We start from the raw sequence: 20,366 nt of genomic DNA on the forward strand, positions 1-20,366 counted from the left end.
GAAAATGCCAAGACAAATCAGAGCCAGATTCGGAGTAAGTCCAGCATCTTAGTCCAGTCTCTGGTTGCTAACATCTGTCTCGGAAAGTGGAGCAAACAGAAACTCTAGAGTCTGTGTCCCCAGCCACCCTTCCTACTCTGATGAACTGAAATCAAGCCATCATCGTGAAGTGGACTTAGTATCCAGGATGTTTTTATTGCTAACTGAGTTATTTTTGGTTTGTTCTTCCTTACCATCCTGCTTGTGTACTGCTGACACATCCAGGAGTTTGTTTAGGGAGAGAATCTGCTGTTACAATACAGGCCACAATCTTGAATGAGCCTCTTCAGCAGTGTATGAGATTGTTGAGTTAGTCATGATTTCCAGAGGTGTTCTTGACTAACTGACTCTGACCTACTAGTACAGATTTGGAAATGTAAGGCTCAGCTAGGAACCTGCCTTAAAGTACTTCTGGAGGGTTCTGAATTGATCTAGGCATTTCACTGCACTTTTAACAGTATCCTGGGATGTCTCTCTGGCAAATGGTGTCAAGAACGTCTAGAGAAAGGCAGAGTGGTACTGTCACTGCACTCGACAAATATCCCTTTAAATCAAAAAACCTGATTAATGTGGATGGTAATTCCTGGCAGCCACAGCCAGCAGTGTCCACACATGAAGAACAGTGGATTCTGCCTCCATGTCCAGCTCTGCTTCTGCTCCTCAACTTTTACCCAAAGCAGCACCACAGGCTTGGTTTGCCTTCAGCTTTGGGGATGTTTTCAGACTTCTGAGTATTTGTGTATAGATTTCCCAAAGCCAGTTTGAACAATTAATGTACACAGGCTGAATTACTCCTGCCATGCAAACAGGTTCAAGGCTGGGTGACCTCTCGATTTCCCTCCTGGCACAGTTTCCTCTCAAATTTGCCTGAAATTTCTCTCCTGAGAGAGAAGGGGCAGAGGTGAGGTGCAAGAGCTTTTCCCCTCTGCTGAGCTCTTGCAGTGGATGCTAGGAAAAACTTGAGCAGGTGCTTTTTACACTGGAATTTAATATCACTTGGAAATCCCATGTGAAACATTCCTGGTGGATAACAGCAGTTACTGTTGACTTGACCTTGGGCATTTCCTGCAACTTTACCCTTGGTTTTTGTTCTTTGTGCTTCTGCAATCCCTAAGGGGAGTTGTTTCTCTGCTCCTCTGGTAAAACCAGCTTCCATGACAACTCCTGGGGGCTTTCCATTCATTTCTTTACGCACAGTCAAGTGCTTTTTTTTTCGTTCCCAAGCTGCATTCATGCAGGTCTAGTCCCAGTTCTCAGCTGTGTCTGCTCTCAAATAACTTCATCTGCAAAACTTTCATCCGATCACAAGCCTTCCCCCATTACATCAGAAGTGACTGATGCTTAAAATTCCTGTTAGAGCAACAAACTGCTACTAAAAAGAATCAGACCTCGTGGAAAATGACACAGATCTAGTGCAGAAAACATGGACAGCACAGTATGTAATAGCACCAGGGGAAAAAATTATCTCAAGGTTTTCGTAAATGAGCTGCTCATCAACTGAAAGTAAGGAGAGGAGGAGCATTGGCAGTTAGCTACAGTGCTGGAATTCTGCCTGATACTGTTTTTAAACACTAAATCAGAAGGCAGGGATGCCCTCATTCCTTCTTGTTTGCACTTTTTCCTTAAAGCTGCTGATGCCAAATGAGTTTCAAAGTTTCCATGTTGTCATGTGTGCCCTCTTGCATACCACATTCCTCACATCTTTCTTGAGGGTGTCTCTGCAGTCCCACCTTTCCCATGTGTTACCCAAGGTGAAGGTGAGGCTGTGGGTACATTCACTTAGGAACACCCAGGATCCCTTCCCTGAAACAAAACCCTTGCTGGAAACAATACATAGTATTCTCACTAATACCACTAATTCATGAGTAGTAACTTCTTTTTGTGCTTGGCCCATCTTGTCTAGGCTATGCTTTTGCCAAGAAAGGTTGGATAGATGATCCTTGAGGTCACTCCCTGGAATTCTGGGATTCTATAATCCTCATCATTTGAAGAGTATATCCTTCAGCTGAATGCATTTCATGCTAAACATTTGGAGGAACTAACCCAAGCCTCTTGACCCCATCTAGCCTTAAGTTGTCTGTATTTAGCACATACCAGAAGCACTTCTCTGAGGGCAAATTAAATTCACTGTAAAATTAAGTGTATTCTTAAGTGCTTTCCTGAAACAGAAATGTCTGGAATTGTTTCTGCAGTTCATAGCCAGGAACTCCTCTGCCAGTTCTCAGAAGTCAGAGAACCTGATACCATTTCATTGGAGATTTTAATTAGATTTTTTTCTTTTTTTTTTGAGTCAGACTCCCACAAAGAATAAAACCATTATACAAGGCAGTCATAAGGAGGAATAAGGAATTTGCTGTTCCCAGAAACTGGTGTTAGGCACAGCACCTCCTTACTGCCTGTAACAGTAGCAGACAAAGGAATGTATGGGCAGCTCAGTATTTCAGATAATCATTAAATAGTCTTGAGTTGAGCATGACCAACAAGCATCGAGTTCAACTCCATGCTGAGCTTTTACTGGGTTTTGTGACCAAGAGCTTTCAGATGGGCTCTTCTGATCTTCTGCCAGGGGAACAAGAGGACCTGGGGGTACTGAGATGTTGAAAGAGTTTGCTCCTCCAACACAAACAAGGCTTATTTCTAACTGAGATATTGGCAGTTAGACCAGTGAATGAAATGAAACCCCCAGTACTGACCACTGTCAGGGACAACAGTGGGGGCAAAGGCAGCTGTGACCTTCTGGGAAAGGACAACTGAACCAAAACCAGCCAATCCCACGTGGCAAGGATTAAACTCTCCCAGGGCTGTACCCACAACCTCAGCGTGGTGGAAATTTTGACAGCTCATTTCCATGCCATGAGAAGAGGCAGGATCATGGGATAGCCCACATCACAAGCTGTGAAAGTCAAGTACCCTGTGAGTACATGTGGTGTGTCAAAGGGCAGGGGATCTCTGCAGACAAAAGGTGCTGAATCATAGGCAAGGTTGTTCCTCTGTGACATGCCAGCACACTGTATATGAAACTAAGTGAAAGGAGAACTTGGGGTTGATATTCTCAGAGCTGATTTTTCCTTTCAGGTTCAGAGTCATGGAGAGGGAAATGCACACTCTTATTCTAATCTCCCAAGTTTCCCAGCTAAAGAGCTCTAATCTTAGCTTCTGGGAAGAGCAAAAGAAGTCCAATAAATCACCTGCCAAGCTGCAAAATCACAGAAGGAAGTAGAGAGAGATAGGAATAAAAACCAGCAGTAGGGAATCTGTGATTTGATCAAGGCTGAGCAAGCACATTGGATCAAGTCCCTGAAGCCAGTCTGGACTCTTTATCTGGTGCCTTACACTTCCCACTCAAAACCACCCTGAAATCCACATGCCTGAGGCTCAGCAGCACTGACCACCCAACACACATCCCCACTGAGCTCGTGTCCTCACTGTCATAGCTGGGAAGTTGTCATTCCTTGTGTTTCCATAGGAAAATGACCAAGTCTCCCAGCTCCACTCCCATGTTACAGCTAAGACACCACACTGCTGGAGCTCCTCCATGTTCAGACCAAGCACAGGATCCTGGTGCATTGGATGGCCCAGGGTGATGCTTGGGTGAGCAGTGACGAAGGACACCACGACAGAGACCTTGATTCTCCTCATACCCACATGGTGCTGTGAGGTCTGGGATCCCCAGTATTACTCAGTTACTTAGACACAGCAGATTTTCTTCCCTCTTTCCCTAAACATTGTGTAATTATAATTGTTTTTCAAGGGTAAACAACGAGTTGCTGAGGGAAGACTCCTGTTGACTCAGACAACAACATGTCAAGGGCTCATGGTTCTAAACAGGGGGAGTGCTGTGTATGGATATTGTAGTTGTGGCCATGGCTTTGTTACTAAGAAAAGTTAAAGGGCACCAGAAGGTTTACTAATATATTCTAATTTTATTCAGCTGAGAGGAGGCAGTGCCCAGACCTGATCATTAGAGCCCACGTACATTGTGGGCAAGGTGAGAGGAGCCAAACAATGTCTGACCAAACAGAATCACTGAATATCCTGAGTTGGAGGGGACCCACAAAGATCAAAGAGTCCAACTCCCAGCCCCACACAGGCCATACCAAAATCCCACCATGTGCCTGAGAGCATTGTCCAAAAGGTCTTGGATCTCTGGTTCAGGCTTGGGGCTGTGACCACTGCCCTGGAGAGTCTGTTCTAATGCCCAAGGAGAAAGATCTTTTCCTAACATCCAATCTAAACCTCCCTAGACACAGCTGCAGCTGTTCCCTCAGGTCCTGTCACTGGTCACCAGAGAGCAGACTGGTAAGTCTAAGCCCCTGTAAGTGACACTTTAAACTTTGACACTTTGAAGGACAAGTGGTGTCCCCACACTTGCTTGGAAGCAAACCCTAGGAAGAAGTGGGAACTACAGTAATTACCACAAGAAAGCAAATCCAATTTTTTGTTAAAAAGACAATTTTGTGTTAGTATTTCTTTAGCTGCCTTTTAAATGGTTGACTCAGCACTACAGTATTGTCTGAACAAGTCTGTTGACCACTAAATACTCTTGAATAATTGAATTTACTTCAGGAGATGGTGATTAAAGGTACTGTCATCTGTTCTCAGCTTACTCAGCAGCAGGTGGCAATGATTTGCTATTTTGGAAGGTGATTACTCCTAAAACAGCCCAGCTTTGGAATGTGGGACCTGGAAGGATCATCCCATTTCACAGAATCACAGAACAGTTTGAGCTGGAAGGGACTGTTAAGATCATTCAGTTCCAACTCTGCCATTTTACAAGGAAAGGCCCTTTGGAGACCAACACAGGCAGCTGGACAGTGAGGTGAGGGTGGGGAGTGACCCTCCCAGCCCCTCCTGCACCCCAAGGCCAGACACAGCTCTAAACTGGTGACCTCCAGAAACACTTGTAGGGTCATCAGGCCACCAAAATGTGTTTGAACTTCTTTAATAGGACTATATTGACAAACCAAACTCTTTACTTTTATCAATGTTTTTCACAGAGGTTTTCGTAGTTTCACTGGAAGGATTTATCAGTCAGATTCTGGTTTTGATCAATGCAAGGCAAAAATTCTCTTTCCATTAAAAAAATATATGGTATGTGCTCAGGAGGCAGATTTTCACCCAGCTCTGGATGCAGATCTATGGTATGAGCCCCACTCAGCCCAAGAGCACCTGATCCATCTCCTCACCTGGACAAAGTGACACCAACTCATCATGGGGCTCCCTGGTCCTCACCCCTTAGCTCCCTTGTGTCCCCCTGGCCCTATCTGGGACAGGTCACCTGCTGTGCCTTCTTCTGCTTGCTTTTGGAGACTTCCCACTCTTAGGAAGCTCCTTGAACACAGAAAGGAACAAAAATTAGAAATTGAGGAGGGCAGGGAATCAGGTGAGACCTCCCGACATCCACGTTCTCTGTCCCACAGGCTGTGCTGCCCTGCACGTCTCAGCCCTCTCTGCTCCTGCTCTAGGACTGGAATGACTTCCTCAGACTCACTCACCTCTCCAGCAGGGCTGGCACTGTTACCTTCCAGCCCTGGCACCAGGAAATTTGATCCCACTGTTGGGTGACTGCTGGGAGGGATGAATCCCAGCAAGGACAGCCTGGACCATCACACAGGATTACAGCCAGAAGGGAAAATTCTATCATCAGGAGAAAAATAGAAGTGTGCTTCAAAATAAGATAAAATTCCACCTCTGGAATAGTGATGGGCGAATGCAAACAAGTTTGGTGTGTGTTAGGACTCCCTGAGTCCTCTCCCACAGAGCCTGGAGGGCTCAGCTCACTGTCAGCTGCTGAGCAACAGGGGAGGGTGGCCAAATCTGCAGGAGAGTGAATTTACCTATCTTGTGTATGACAAGGAGGCAGCCTCAGGGCCAAGAGGGCTGCAGGCTGTTTCGACAAGATGAATTATGCATTTGGACCAGTTTCATCCCCTCTGCATCTCTCTGCACACCTCAAAAATTCCCCCTCTTGCTTTTCTCTATGAGTCCTGGCTCTCCGCCCTTGGAGGTCAAGGCATGAGCTAGCTATGTGTGATGACCTCACTAGAAAAACTCCCTCTGACTCCTTCCACTCACGTTAGTTATTCCCTGAGCCCATTCCAGCTTTGCAGCTGGGCCAGCGCCCGCAGTGCTCTCCTTGGATGAGGAGGGACGTGTCCCAACTGCTCCTGCTATGAGCAGGTTGGGAGCATGTCAGCTCCTGCTGCCAGTGATCCAGAGTTTGAGGTATCACCACCAGCCTGAGTCATTGCCACACCTGGCTGTGGTAACAGGTGGCCAGGGAACCCATGGCACCAACCTAACCCACCTCAGCACTTTAAACCAAGCAGTGATTGTGTGGGATTTTATCTGGGTTTAAGCATTTAGCAGCAGGGGGAAGCCTGACATGAACAGTGTGGACTTGCCCTTTTATGCAGTGCTTGTAGCATTTGGAAAATTATCTTCTGTGTACTGAATGTATGAGTCATCCTGGGATAGCACTGCATCTACTTTTAGATGTTACCATGTGCTCTCCTCTGCCACAGTTTATGAGGAAAGAGTCTTTTAAAGCATCAGGAAAAAGCTCACGCTGCTGACTCTTCCTCTTCTCTCTCCAGGCTTTGGAAACTCCAGGGGAAACCAACAGGGATTTTTATCCTCTTAATGTCAATTAGCTGTAAAGGTGAAATATCTCGTGATCAAGCCACAGGTGGTTTGAGTGCTTGCTGTGGTTTGGGTGCCAGGCTGTGGAAGCGGAGGTGGGGAATGCTGGGGCTGGCACCATGCAGTGCTCATCCCAGCTTTTCCAGCAAAACCCATTTCCTGGAAGCCCAGCAGGATTCATGTACCAGGGTATTAACCTTATAAAGGTTAATATTTACCAGAAAAGTCCTACCCTGCCTATGAGCCCACGTGAGAAGAAAATTCCCTGTGCAGAAATTTCAGCCAACTTGGCAATGAGGGGACCAGGGTTGGGGTGAGACCTGAGGAGAGGCTCCAAATCCCCTGAACACAACATGATAACAACATGTGGGTGCTCAGGAGATTCCCTGGCAGAGCAAGTCAGGCTGGTGGCACTAAGCTGGGGAGCTGCTGGTGGCACAGGGCATCATCCCCTGCCAGCCCCTCAGTGCTGCAGTGGTCAGTGGCAGGGGAAGCCTGGCAGTGAGTGCAGAGCTCTGACAAAGGCTGGCCCACCTCATTATTTAATCCCCCTGGACATGGTAGACCCTCATTCAGTGCTGGCAGGGCCACAGGGATCAGCAAGGCATCAATTCCTGACAGGATGGGGAGGAGCTGGCAGTTCTCACCCTGCTACATCTGCACATGGCTAGTGACCCTCAGAGTCACAGCAGTGCAACATAAACTCTGGCAAACCTCTGTGTGAGAGCAAGCCTGCCAAAGCACCTGCTGCAACCACGCTGTCTGAAGGGACAAAGGATCTGTGCTGCCTGCTGTCCAGGTGGGATGGAGCACTCAGGTTATTAAATATAAAAATAATAAAAACTATGCCAAACTTCCCTCCTCTGCATCAACATTCAGCAGAAAATCTGTTCCCTGGGCTCTCCTACATCCCAGGGCAGCCCAGGGGGAGGCTGGGTGCTGGGAGAAGCAGGATCACTGTCCAGGCTGTGTTTATCAGCTGCTGGGCTCTGGCACTGCTCAGCAGGCACAGCTGAACCACAACTGCTCTGCTTCCACTTCTGCCAGCACCTGGTTGGATCTTCACTGAGCCCCTGGCCATGAGACATCACCAGAACAGCCACAGCTAACCCAGGAGCCAGGGAACAGAGCTGTCTCCTTGGCTCTCGCTGTGCAACTGCTGGAGGCCGCCAGCAGACACACCAGGCTTTTTCTCCTTGGTGAGAAGGGCAGGAAGCTCCAAGGACAACATAAAGTGTCCCAAGGACCCTGAGCTCAGCCACCAAGCCCTACAGGGACTTCCACCTCAGCACTGAGGTCCTTTATCACCAAAAAGAAATACACAGAAAAGGCACCTTTTTCTCTGGAAAAGTCACCGAACTAAATGACTAAACCAGCGTCCAGCTTCTTGCCAATGATATTCCTGTTTTCCCTCTCTCTCAGCTCCCGTGGTAAATACATATTTGAAGAAGCCAGGATGGTGTGGGAGATGGTTCCTGCATTAACAGCTCTCTATTCCTGTTCCCCTTCAGCTCAAGGACTCCAAATCCTTTGTGCTGAGTCAGGATAACTGCAGTGCAGTAGAATGGGAATCCCTCAAAGAGCTGCAGCCAGCACCAGAGGCTCCAGCTTCCCCAGCCTTCAACCCATCAGCACTGGGTGTCCTGCCTCGCACTCTGCCTTGGAGCAAAGTGCTGCAGCTGTGCTTCAATTCTCACAGTGCTCTGATGGAAACCCTCCTCATCTCCTGCCCCAGCTGCTCTCAGACCGTGCCAGAGGGGCTTGGCTCCTGCCAAGGGACTCGGAGTAAGTGATGCTCAGGGACTGAGCTCATCCCACTGGGATAAAGCAGCTTGGGAGAGCAGGGATCAGACATGGTAAAAACTGAGCATTGGGAAAGGGAGTTCTGGTCCCCTGTGAAACTCCTTGGCTGGATTTCAAAGAGAGGCTTGACGAATCTTTGAGAAGATTGCCAGGACTGAGGGGATTCCCAGGATCAGGCCAGGCTCAATGCAGAGAGGTGAGTGCTCCCCTCAGCTGCTTTTCAGCCATTTGTTTTTCAGCCTTTTGCTTCTCATCTTCCCTGGCTGAACTGACACAGGACAATGGCAGAGTTGCTGAGCTGCTTCATCCTTGGAGCCCAAAACCAGGGTGAAGTGTTGCAAGTCTGGGCTCCCAGTTCAAGCCTGGGATCCTCAGTTCAAGCCTGTGGTGCCAGGCAGGTGTCCAGGGACTCCTGAGCTCTGGAACAGTGAAGAGGCAAGCACTGCCTCTTGGGATCATCCCCTGTCATCCAGACTGCCATGGATTAATTTGCCACTGCAGCAGGAAGAGCCTAGGGGCTAGCAAGGGGAGGGTAAATCCCCTTCTCTCTCTGCAGGTTCCTTGCATGGGAGAAGTGTGGGACACTTTCAGGTAGCACTCGCTTCAGAGAGCTTTAAACAGCTCTGAGCTGGGGGAAAACATTGTCTTCTGAACCACAAACTATTCCTGGCATCTGCTCCATTAAAAAAGAGCTATAAAAAGTCAAACTCATTTGTCCAACACATAAAATGTAGCTCTGCATTATCATTGCTGCCGGCTGGAAAATGCCTGAGGAGGTCACTCCTGTTGACTTCCCTAAGCAACATCTGTTTAAAAAAACCTCCTGCAGTCAGCACAACTGCCCCAAACCCAGCTCTTGGCTGACTGAGCACACAGTTGGGTTTGGGAACAGAGCTGGGGCTAAGAGGACATGATTGGGCTGACCCATGAAATATGAGTATATTTGGCCATAAATCCCAGTGCAAACTGTTTGGATCCCACTGGCACACAGCCTTGCCATGGTTCATGGGGCAGGGGGATGGCTGGGGGTGTGTGGTCACAAAATCCCTGAATGGTGTGGGTTGGAAAGGATCTTCCAGATCATCTTGTTCCAATGCCTTGCCATGGGCAGGGATTCCAATGTGTGGAAAGGCAGATGGGAAAAGCAGACAAGGGTAAGATACAACCATCTGGGACTCCCAACACCACCTCCAAGTAAGACTAGGAAAGGACTCTGGTGACAGAGAGTGGTACAATAAAATAACTTCTTTGGTTTCTTTCTTTAGAAAACATCTTTCACACATGGTATAAAAACAGGTAGTTAAGAAATAAATTTCAAGCCAGCTGTACCAGTGAGTTTGGGGCATCCTCCCCCTTCCTGTGCCTCAGCAGCAAACTCTTCTCAAACAAAAGCATGACAATGAAATGCAAGCAAATCCTCTGTGGAAAATACTGGTAAATGACTAAAACCCCCAACAAACCTGAACTTACACAGTCTATACAAAGCCAAACAGTTTTCTATAAAGGGGACCATGTTCTTCCCCAGAAATAATGACCCTGGATGCAGGTTTTTCTTCTGATAAAATATTGACCTTTGCTGAGGGCTGGAAAATCAGTGGCCAACACCTGGTGAGCTCCCAGGAGCTGTCCCAGCTGCTAGCAAGGGAATGCTGCTGTTTACACATCCCATCCCATCCCATCTCATCTCATCCCGTCTCATCCCATCCCATGCCATCAGCAGTGACACATCAGTTACAGCCCAGTGACACTCCATTGCTCATCTCTCATGCTGCTTTTCAAGTTATGTTTGGAAAGATGAATAAATTAACGAAGCCTCAGAAGATAAAAACAAAGAGCACCCAAAAAGTCCAGTTCATGCTCTCAGTACAGCTGGAAGCGCTTGCGAACCTTCTCCTCAATGGAGTGGAGCTTGACCCTGCGCAGCGCATCCAGCAGCTCCTTGGTGACTTCAGAGTCCTCCTCCTTCCTGTGAATGAGGAAAGCCCGGAATTTCTCCTGGATGTCTGCCCTGGTCCATGGTGCCTGCTTCTTTGGTGAGTGCTCCAGGATCTGCTGCAGGCGCTTCAGCTTCTTGACGGGGATGTTCTGGTACACCACAAAGTCTATCATGGCTTGTTTGCAGTCTTCATCTTCTTCAGCTGGTGGGGGAAAACAGCCCGGAGGTTAAAGAGACGTGGGAGAGCAGGGCTCAGCCCTGCCAAGGCTCTCTGTGGGACATCTGCCCAGGGAGGTGGTGAATGCCCCAGGCCTGGGAGTGTTCAAGGCCAGGTTGGATGGGCCTTGGAACAAGCTGGTCTAGTGGAAGGCTGAACTTCCCATCAGTGACACAGCCTACTCCAGGAAATTGGAAAACAAACTGTAAAGATTCTGAGGAAAGTCAATGTATCTATTCCATGCTACTCCCTATCAGGGAATACAGGAAAAGCCCAGGCAAATCTGAAGTAATTGCAGTAAGTATTTACACATTCTTTTTCCTGAAAGTTTCTGTTTTGCCACACAGAATTGTAAATCTTGTAACAGGACCTGCCCTAAGCACAGCCCAAGGACGCTGGGATGGGACAGATCTGGTCCCAGCTGGTGGAAGCTGCTGGAATGCATCCAGCATAAGGAATGAAAACAGAAAGAACTTTCAAGAGGCCAAGGCCAAAGGATTACTCAATCAGGGATAGATTAGCCCAGTTTCATGTCATTACAAACTGGGAATGGTTTCACTGCTATAGTGGGGTGAGTTGAGCTCCACTGCTTAGGCTCTGCCTCTCCAGCAGGCTCGGGTTGACAATGAGCAGGGCCCTGTGTGCCTCCTGAGAGGATTCATAATAAACTGGAGTTCAAAAAGCCCTTTGGCTCCCTTTGCTGGGGCGTCCTCTCTCTATAAATATCTGCAAAGGGCTGGTCTGGCTGTAGGGGCCGGTGCCTGACGCATGTGCTGCTGACACTGTTCTGACTTGGTCATCCCTCACCCCGTCACTGCATTCCACTGGTGACAAAGCTTTCCACTCTGGGTGTTGGGATCACTCCTGGCAGGGAGCTCGTGGTGTGAGTCAGGCTTTGTGAGGAGAAATTTCTGTGCTGGTGGTGCCAGGAGAGGATGGAAAGGCGAGAGCTGGCGGGGGAAAAGCCTCCATGCTCCCTCACCACTGAGGAAAATCTTTTAGAGTCATGGGATGTCTGAGCTGGAAGGAACCCACAAGTCCCTTCATTAGGTCCATGTCCTGGCTCTGCACAGACCACCCAAAACCCCTTACAACCTGCCTGACAGCTTTGGCCATGACCACTTCCTTGGGGACCCTGTTCCAGTGCCTGACCACCCTGTGGGTGAGTTTTATCAAAGCCTTTCTACCAAGTTTCATCTTGATGAAACAATGACATCTTTTTTTTTTACACCAGAACAACCTTCCCTGGATGTGGTGAGATCCCCATTGCTTTTTAGATTTTCAGGACATGGCACTGGATAATTTCATCCAGGTTCATTTTCCCATGAAAGGATGGACCAGATAAATTTTCAAAGTCCCTCCCAGCCTGGGCTATTCTATGGCTTTATGACTGATTATATTTTTATAAGCTTAAGGGTGAAGGTACATCCAGACCAGCCACATGAAACTCTTTCCCATGTCTGGATCCTCAGGGTGGAGCAGGTGGTTCCAAACAGCTTCCAGCCTCACCTCAAGTGACATCAGACCCTTGGGATGGGTCTGGGGGGCCTTGAGATGGTTTTTCAGTCCCTTCCTCACCCCCTAACTTGGGGAGGGAGCATGTTACAAAGCACTCTTGGAACAGAGCCTTTTTCTCTGCCCTGCACCTCTCCTCTGTTCTTTTGCCAAGAAAAGTTGAACCTTGAGGTCCCTTCCAACCTGAGATTTGGGGATTCTCTGATCTGTGCCCATTGGCTGTTCCTGCCCAAACTTCTGCCTCTGCCACAGCTCAGCACTACATCTGCACCATCACGGTGTCGTGGTTGACACCATGTCTCCACTTTTACACCTGAAAGGTCAAAACCACCTCACACTCAGCTCCAATAAACCTTGGCCTCTGTTCCACTTAACCTGCACGAGACCAGATTGTGGCTGCCATAAAAGCTTCCGGAAAACAGGTGAAGCCAGGAAAAGGGAGTGCAGGAGCCAAGCTGGGTGCTTCATCTGCCAAAAATATCCCATCCCAGCACTCCCAGTTGTTCCTGGTAAGATCCAACAGGATTTCACTGTCAGCTCTTTGTTCTCACTGCGCAGAGACTGTTGCTGAAGCCCAGCACCCTGTCCTTGCTCTATGGGACTAAGACTGGAAAAAGATGGAGACAGACTATTTTAGCCATAATTATGATTAATTATGGATCACTCCATGCTTTTGCAAGCCATTTCACCACATTTTGCATCTAAGTAGGAGAAAGTCACAAGGAAGTTTGCCCTCACCCTGGCAGCATCAGTCCTGGCATGCTGTGCCCATGGCTCACCTGATCCCTGTGTGCTGTTGCCTCTCCCCAGCCCGCAGGATGTGCAGAGGGTGTCGTGGTACTTGTTGCCCTGCACGTTGGTCAGCTTCCCCTGCTGCTCACAGCTCTGGTGGGGCTGGCATGGGTTGGTGCTGTAGTTGGAGGAGAAGAAGCCGTGGGGGCAGTCATGGCACTGGGTGTCCTCAAAGGGGGTACCTGTGTGTGGGGAGACAACGGGACCATCAGGTGACAGGTCTGCACAGGAGCAGAGGGTGGTGCCAGACACCATTTGAGCATGAGGGAGATGTTTTGGGAATGATCACTGCCAGCACCTGCCCTGGGAATCACATGTCCTCACGCAGGGCAAACAGCAGTGCTTTCCCCAGCCTTCTCCCAAGCCTGTGCTGATAAATTGTCAGAGCCCACAGATGTAAGAGGACAAGAGGACATCTCATCTATCAAAAGGCCCCCTCCCTGATAGGAGCCAGCAGCCAGACAGGTGGCTGAGCTATCACACCAGCCCTTCGGTTCCCAGAGCCAGAGGTTCCCGACCAAGTGAAAGTAAAAGTCTCTGTGGAGTTGAAAGCTCAGCTGTCCTTGGCTGCCCTGTCACTGCTCCCCTGGCTCCCGGCCAGCGCTTCCGTTGTGTCACAGGGATGATGCCACGCAGCCAGGATTGCACCAAGAAACATTCCTGTTCCTTGGGAGCAGAGGAAAGGGCTCTGGGGATAGGAGATTTCCCATCCCTTTCGCCTCCTCTTCACAAATCGAATTACAAGCAGTTTCTAAGTTGTTGGCACCTTTAGGCTTTCCCAGAAGTCTGATGTTTCAGGTCCCTCCCAACCCTGACCATTGCATGATTCTAAGGCCCAGCCATAACCCCCAACATCAGAGCCACTATTTGCAAATGGGAAATCCCAAAGAAGTTCGTTTGCCCAGGGGGATTACACACCCATCAAGTCCTCATCCAACCCAAACACCAGCAAATTCTGCCTGTGGCCCCCAGTCCACACCTTCCTCATCCAGACCCCAGCATTGGCAGGTCCAGGGCTCTGCCCACCACACTGGACACTCACTCAGTCCTTGCTGTGGTGTTCAGGTAGCTGGGTTGGGGTACAATCCTCCCCACACAAGAAGCATTTGCAAAAAATAAATAATAATAACAAAAAAACAGCTTCTCTTCAAATACCCAGCTTGCTCGCATGGCTCCTCAGTCCTAAAGCCAACCCTCCAGACAAATTTCATGTTTAATTTCAAAGTGCTTCACTGTAATGCTTGGAGATCTTCTTCCCCCTTTGCTGTGTTACTGCATTTTGTCATGTCCTATAGAAAAATTAAACCCCAAACCTCAATCATAAACATTAGCTGAAGACAACAGGTGTTTTCCCTCTGGCTGATGAGCCTGGAGCTCTTCCATCCCACACATGGAAGTACTTCAAAAGACTCCATGCTTCAAAAGCCTTCATATTTCAAATGCCTCCCCACTTCAAAGTGTGAAGCAGGATGCTGCTGGGTTTGCTGGTGCTGCCCACACTGGTTTGCTGTCCCCTGCTGTGGTTTCCAGGCAGAGCCTGGTCCTCAGTGATTGATGAGTTTCCACACACTCAGAGCAACTAAAGGACCAGAGAAATCCGTGCTGGGGAAACAACAGGAAAATAAATAGTCTAAAATATCTTGGGACTTAGATCACACAAGGAGGTGGAGTCTCAGACTCAGGAGTCAAAACAAAGCTAGTTTTGTGGTTTTGGAACCTGGCCGTGTGTCCATTGTGTGTTTTCAACACAGCCTCTTCAAATTGCTCAATGAAAAAACACAAAACCTGGCCCCAGAGCTACAAACATTCACCACCTCTGCCCTTACATCATCAGTGACCTTTTTCAGCCCAGATAATCAACATTCCCAGCTCCTGAGCTGCCTTATGCAGGGAGAAGGGAGCTGATGAAGGACCAGGAGCAGCTTGGACTTTCCCACCTGCCCGTGGAACAGGGCCAGTGGCTGCTCCAGGGATGGCCAAGACACAGCCTGGCTCTGCCTGTTGTGGCAGGTGAGGCAGGTAACTGGGATTGACACATCCCATCAAAGTGTGCTGCTGGGGATTTCAAAAGCTTTCAGAGTGATAGCTGGGGAAAAACCCAACCAAATTCCTCCTTGGAAAAGAAGCAGGAGTACGCTGGCAAGGATGGCACTGTGCCAGCACCAGAGCTAAAAGGAAGTCGGTCAGGCTATGGGCAAGCATTGACTGCTGTATTTGGCTGCTGTATTTATCCTTGATTTTTATCTCCAGCGGGGATTTTGGGGTGTGACAAGAGCCTTGTGAGGGTGCCCAGTGCCCGCCTGGTACTTACCCGGCTTCACAACACCAGAGCCCGGGGGACACTCGGAGTGCCTGATGCAGAACTCCAGGCGGGAGTAGTAGCCCTGCTGGCACTGGCAGGCGCGGTTGTGCGTGGCATTGCACTGCTGCACCTCCACCTGCTTCTCCCCGCAGATGACGTTGCAGTAGCGGCACTTCTCCAGGTAGTTCCAGTACTGAGTGTAGTGCAATTCCGGGCAGGGCTTACACTCCGTGGGTTTGTCCTTGGAGCAGTGCTGTGACACGAAGGTCCCGGGAGGGCACTGCTGGCATGTGATCCTCTCGTTCGTCACAGCATCCTTCCACTGGTACGTGGGCCGGTGGGCATCGCAGGTGAGCTCAGCCAGCAAAAGGAGGAGAGGGGGAAGGATCCACTACGGCAAAGACAGCGCAAAGAGTCCTGAGCTCATCCTCAGGCAGAGGCGGGAGCAGCAAACACGGCTGCTGCTGTTACAGAACTTGTTATTGTTGTAGATACAAAAAATTGTCCTCCCTCCCTTATGCTGTTCCCAGCCCAAGGACCAGCTGCTGCCCTCCTCTGCCATCCCAGGTGACAGAGCATCCTTCCCAAAGCCATTTGTGATGCCTTCAGAACCCAGAAGCAGCTCCAGCACATTCCCCTCTTTCACCCCAATCAGTTCCCACCATTTGCAGTAAGAGACACCTTGCAAACGAAGAAGCAGGAGGGAAGTTTCCCAAACCAGCAGATACAAAGCACGCTCCCCAGGATCTTTAACACTTTTTGGCAACCCAGATGCTCAGGACAGGACTGAATCCCAGAGCTTGTTTATCCTCCCTTTCCTTTTCAAAGCCCACGTGCCCAGCCTGACAAGCAGAACATCCATTACCTTGGATGGATGCCTCACACTCGGCACGTGGCAGGACGGCATCGCACCGAGAGCTTCCGAGCGCCGGGATCAGAGACCTGGGGAGACAGAGACGGATCTTCAGAGGCTGCGGCTGCTGCCTGGACCGGAGCTCCTCTCTGCGGCAGCAGGTTCGACCCAACCGGCCAGCTTTAAAACAGAGCGAGATGGGGAAGGGCAGGTAGGTAAAGGCTGATAGGAAAGGGCTGCTGGGAAAGACTGGGTTTCCTCGCCTGTTTCCTGAGTCAGCCCTCCCTCCGAGGAGATGCCGGCTCTCCCCAGCGCAGGGACGCAGCGGAGCCTTATAGCGGCTGGGGTGGGAGGCTCTGAGCGCTCCCGGGCACGCGGCGCCAGACACGTGGAATCGCCGTGGGAGGGAACCCACCCACAGCCCACCGCAGCCCAGAGGGAGCAGGAACTGGTGGGGAAGCAGCCAAGGTCTCCCTTTCCTCCCTTTCCTCCCTTTCCCTCCCACCCCCATCCCATCCCATCCCATCCTCACGGACCGGCTCCGCTCACCGCACCTCCGCCTCGCACCTCGCACCGCGCCGCTCCCCGCGGCCGCCAGCGCCTTTATAGACCGGCCCCTGGGAAAGACCCCTCTTGGGCAAGGGGAGGTGACATCGCTGCCCCATCCCGGCCCCCTCGACCCCCTCGCGAGCCTTTCTCGGTCCCCCGCTGCACCGGCTCCGCCTTCGCGTCCCAGCGCCCTCCCTCAGCGGCTTTCGCTCTCGGTTTTGCGTTTGCCTCTAAAAGTGAAGTTTCCAGGGCAATGAAGTTCTACCTGTGTCCAGGAAAGAGGCGAGTGGGATTCGCATAGTTTTTCAAGGCTAAGTTTTACAGGGGGTTGGTGAGGAATTTTCAGGCAAGGGGAAAGGCAGGGAAATTCCCCTGAGAGCGTTCTGTTCCCCGGCTGTAAAAGCCGAACAACTTCCCAGCAAGAGCAGCTGCCTCTCGCTGGGACAGCACGGTTTGTCCCGCCAAAGGCAGCCCCGAGGGGCCGCTCCTGGCTGGGGACGGTGAAGCCGGAGCTGTGGGGAGCATCCCTCGGCTCTGCCCAGGGGCTCCGGGACCGACCCCATCCCAGCGCCCTCCGAGGGCGCCGACCCTGCCCAAACAGCCCCGACCGTCAGTGCTCGGGCACTGCATTCCCAAAGCCGCTTCCGAGCTCCTTTCAGGAGCACCGAGGATGACACCAACTCCTGCTGTAACGCTAAACACGGGTACCTTTTGTGGCACAACATCCAACAGCTAAGGAGATCAGCGTTTAAATCCCTTACAGGGGACAGTGCTGTAAGCCTTGGACCCCAAGGATTCAAATGAAAACTGGACTTGCCTTGCAGGTGCAGCCTTGGCAGAGTCTGTGGTTCAGCCACTGCTTCAAGACACGGGACTCTGCACTCTGTCCTGTTCTGTGTCACCAGATCCCCTTTGAACAGACATTGGTGAACAGTCAAAACCAGAGCAAACGCTCAAAAAGCAAATGTAAATCTCTGCAAGGATGAGGGAACCACAGTGAGGACCTGAGAGGATGTGGAGGTTTTTCTCCTTGGGAGTCAAGCAGCCAGCTCCTCCTGCAGATCACTACAGAGAATTAACATTTCTGCATCTCCCTTCTGCCTCTCGCTTCCAGCTCTCAGCCACTGGGGCTGCAGATGGAGAATCTCATGGACCTTATTCTGAACTCTCAAAGATCACACCTACAAGACCTAAATATACCATTCACCAAGAAAAACAAACCCAGTTCTCCACTACCCAGAAGGAGAAGGAAACGCCAATTTTCAGGAGGAATCCAAAGCTCCTTCCAGTAAGATCAGCTTCTACCCATCTCGGTTAGAGGAAATCCTCTGACTCCAGCAGGAGCCAAGGGGGGTCAGCACTACGGTCCTACAGCAGGGTTTATTTGCACTTTACACAGAACAGGTAAAGGGCTGATTTTCACAGACAACTCTAAAGTGGTTTCTCATTCTACTGCTTGTTCATCTCAATCCCCTGCAGCTGTCCAAAGTAACCCTGATGATTTGTAATTCCTCTTGACATAATCCCTGAGCAAGCACTGCGAGGATTTTGCTTCATCAGTGTGCATCAGTTCAGTAATTAATCAGCTAATCTTCCAGCCTTGCCCTGGCAGTGAGGCACAACCCCTTGATGACTTTTGGGTGAATGTCACCACTGGACTGGACCCAGTAGAAAGCCCAGCTCTGGGCTCACCCAGCTGGAGAATTTCAGTGGGATCTCTCTGCCTGAAGCTTGACCCAGGAGCACAGAACGTTTCCTTCTCCACAGGCAGAAACCCAATTTCAGTTTTCCATCCCTGGATTTCACACGGAACCCACAAGGTTCCAAGATGGTCACATCCTGAATGGCCACCTGCTGGCAGTCCCTGTGTCCCAGCCGTGCCCCTGCTGGGATGGACACAATGCACCAGGAGACTCCGAGTCCGCAGCTCCTCGCTGCACTGAGATGCCTCATCAACAATTATTTTTGTTGTGAATTTGATAACAACAAAAATGTGTCAGATTGATGCTCCTAGAGAGTGAAACACCACGTTAATGGGACAGAAAGGGCTCCCCAGACAACTTCCCCAGACTCCAATAGAATCTGGTAGAACCATGAGCTTCGATTAATCTTTTGCCGTCTGTTCTTTTGTTGATCCAACAAACCTCCCAGAATGAGACATAAACCCACGTTTATGGGTCACTGCCTGATTAGCAAAAAGCAACAACATAACTTACTGCTGACTCTGACAGCGGAGATGGCAGAGAAAAGGAGTTCAGCATCACATTAGCATGGCTCTGGCGTCACTTCCCTAAACAGGACATAGTTTCACACTCCAGGGTGTGCAGCAGCACCACCTTCTGAAACTATTCTTGCAAAATAAGGTTTCTTGTTATATTCATAGAAAATTCTGTAAATCAAAGAAATCCCTCCTTCCCATCAGTAACCACTTTGCCAGCCAAAGACAGGGCTCATCTCTTTCCAGACTAAACATTCTGCTTTGCTGGTTTTGGTCTCTTTTGTGAGTTCTCTCAGCTTTTTTTTTTTTTTTTTTTTTTTAGGGGAAAAAAACAGCAGGAAAGGTTTGTTCAATGACACACCACTAAAATTTCAGATAGTGTTCCAGGTCTAGTCATAGCACTGCAAGGCAGAAGTAATCAAAAAATTAGTATCTACTTCCTTCATGATCTGTAAGCCATGTGTCATTTGCATGTGAAAATTAGCAAGGAGTGCCCAGGATAGGTTTTTGTCCCCCACAAGCCTAAAGTAATTTGCATCAGTTCCTCTAAGTACCTAGAGCAATTCAGATTTTTCTGAAGCAGTTTTTTCACTTTCTGTTCTTTGTAAGTAATTAACTGACCCTGTCTTTCCTTCTTGTAAATTCAATAAGTTTCCAGATGACAGAACAGTCCTGACTGCTGGGCACCCTCTTCTTCAAGGTCTCATTTGAATCACAGAATTCACAGGTTTGGGATGAGAGGGACCCAAAACTCACCCAGTTCCCCCATCTTCAGTATGTATTACCATCCATGTCCTGCCCCAGCCACCAACAGCAGAGATTGCCTCCAGCTGCACTGCAGGGATCAGCTCCAGCTGCACTGCAGTGCCATTCCCTCTGCACCAGAAATCAGCACCAAACCCAAACCCACCCCAAACCAACCCCATCTGCTCTGGCAGATCTACTGGAGGGACACTGGGGTGTTTCAGAGCTTGTCTGGGTGGGTTCAGGGACTGTAAACCTCCTCAGCAGGATGATGCCTCTGCTGAAGAGTAAGAGATGAGGAGGAGTTCCCTGGACATAGGGGTAAAATGTCCTGGCTGAAGGGATAAAAGCATCCTCAGCAAGTTTTCCCCTCAGTATGAGAAAGACAAGGAGCTCCTGGAGAGGATCCAGCAGAGGCCAGAGATGGTGAAGGGCCTGGAGCATCTCTGGTGAGGAGAACTGCAGGAGCTGAGCCTGGCTGGTCTGGAGAAGGCTGAGAGGGATCTCCTCAATGCACAGAAATATCTCCAGGGGGTGCCAGACTCTTTTTATGGTGCTCAGCAACGGGACAGGGAGTAACAACCATGAACTAAAACTGAAGAAGTTTCACCTCAACAGGGGGAAGAGCTTTCCTTGGAGAGTGGCAGAGCACTGGAACAGCTGCCCAGGGAGGTGTGGATCTCCTTCTCTGGACACTCCAAACCCACCTGGATGCATTCCTGTGTCCCCTGCTCCAGCTGACCCTGCCTTGGCAGA

The 20,366-nt window shown here is 49.8% G+C and overlaps 1 protein-coding gene across 5 annotated transcripts; it reads right to left on the bottom strand.

Moving 5' to 3' along the window:
* Positions 1-9,713: 9,713 nt before the first annotated feature.
* Positions 9,714-17,052, bottom strand: TNFRSF6B (TNF receptor superfamily member 6b). 5 transcript variants are annotated; one of them, XM_033075263.1, is made up of 5 exons: positions 16,914-17,052; positions 16,112-16,188; positions 15,256-15,637; positions 12,932-13,126; positions 9,714-10,622 (listed from the first exon to the last, which is right to left on the bottom strand). In XM_033075263.1, the coding sequence occupies exons 2-5, from the start codon at positions 16,151-16,153 to the stop codon at positions 10,345-10,347; spliced, it is 897 nt and encodes a 298-aa protein (XP_032931154.1). In that variant the 5' UTR covers positions 16,154-16,188; positions 16,914-17,052; the 3' UTR covers positions 9,714-10,344. The 5 variants fall into 5 exon arrangements, with proteins under 5 accessions (XP_032931154.1, XP_032931155.1, XP_032931156.1 ...); XM_033075264.1 differs by lacking the exon at positions 16,914-17,052 and adding an exon at positions 16,667-16,784; XM_033075265.1 differs by lacking the exon at positions 16,914-17,052 and adding an exon at positions 16,654-16,784.
* Between the last annotated feature and the right edge of the window lie 3,314 nt (positions 17,053-20,366).

This window comes from Catharus ustulatus, chromosome 17 (genome assembly GCF_009819885.2).
Source record: "Catharus ustulatus isolate bCatUst1 chromosome 17, bCatUst1.pri.v2, whole genome shotgun sequence".
Classification (NCBI taxonomy): Eukaryota; Metazoa; Chordata; class Aves; order Passeriformes; family Turdidae; genus Catharus; species Catharus ustulatus.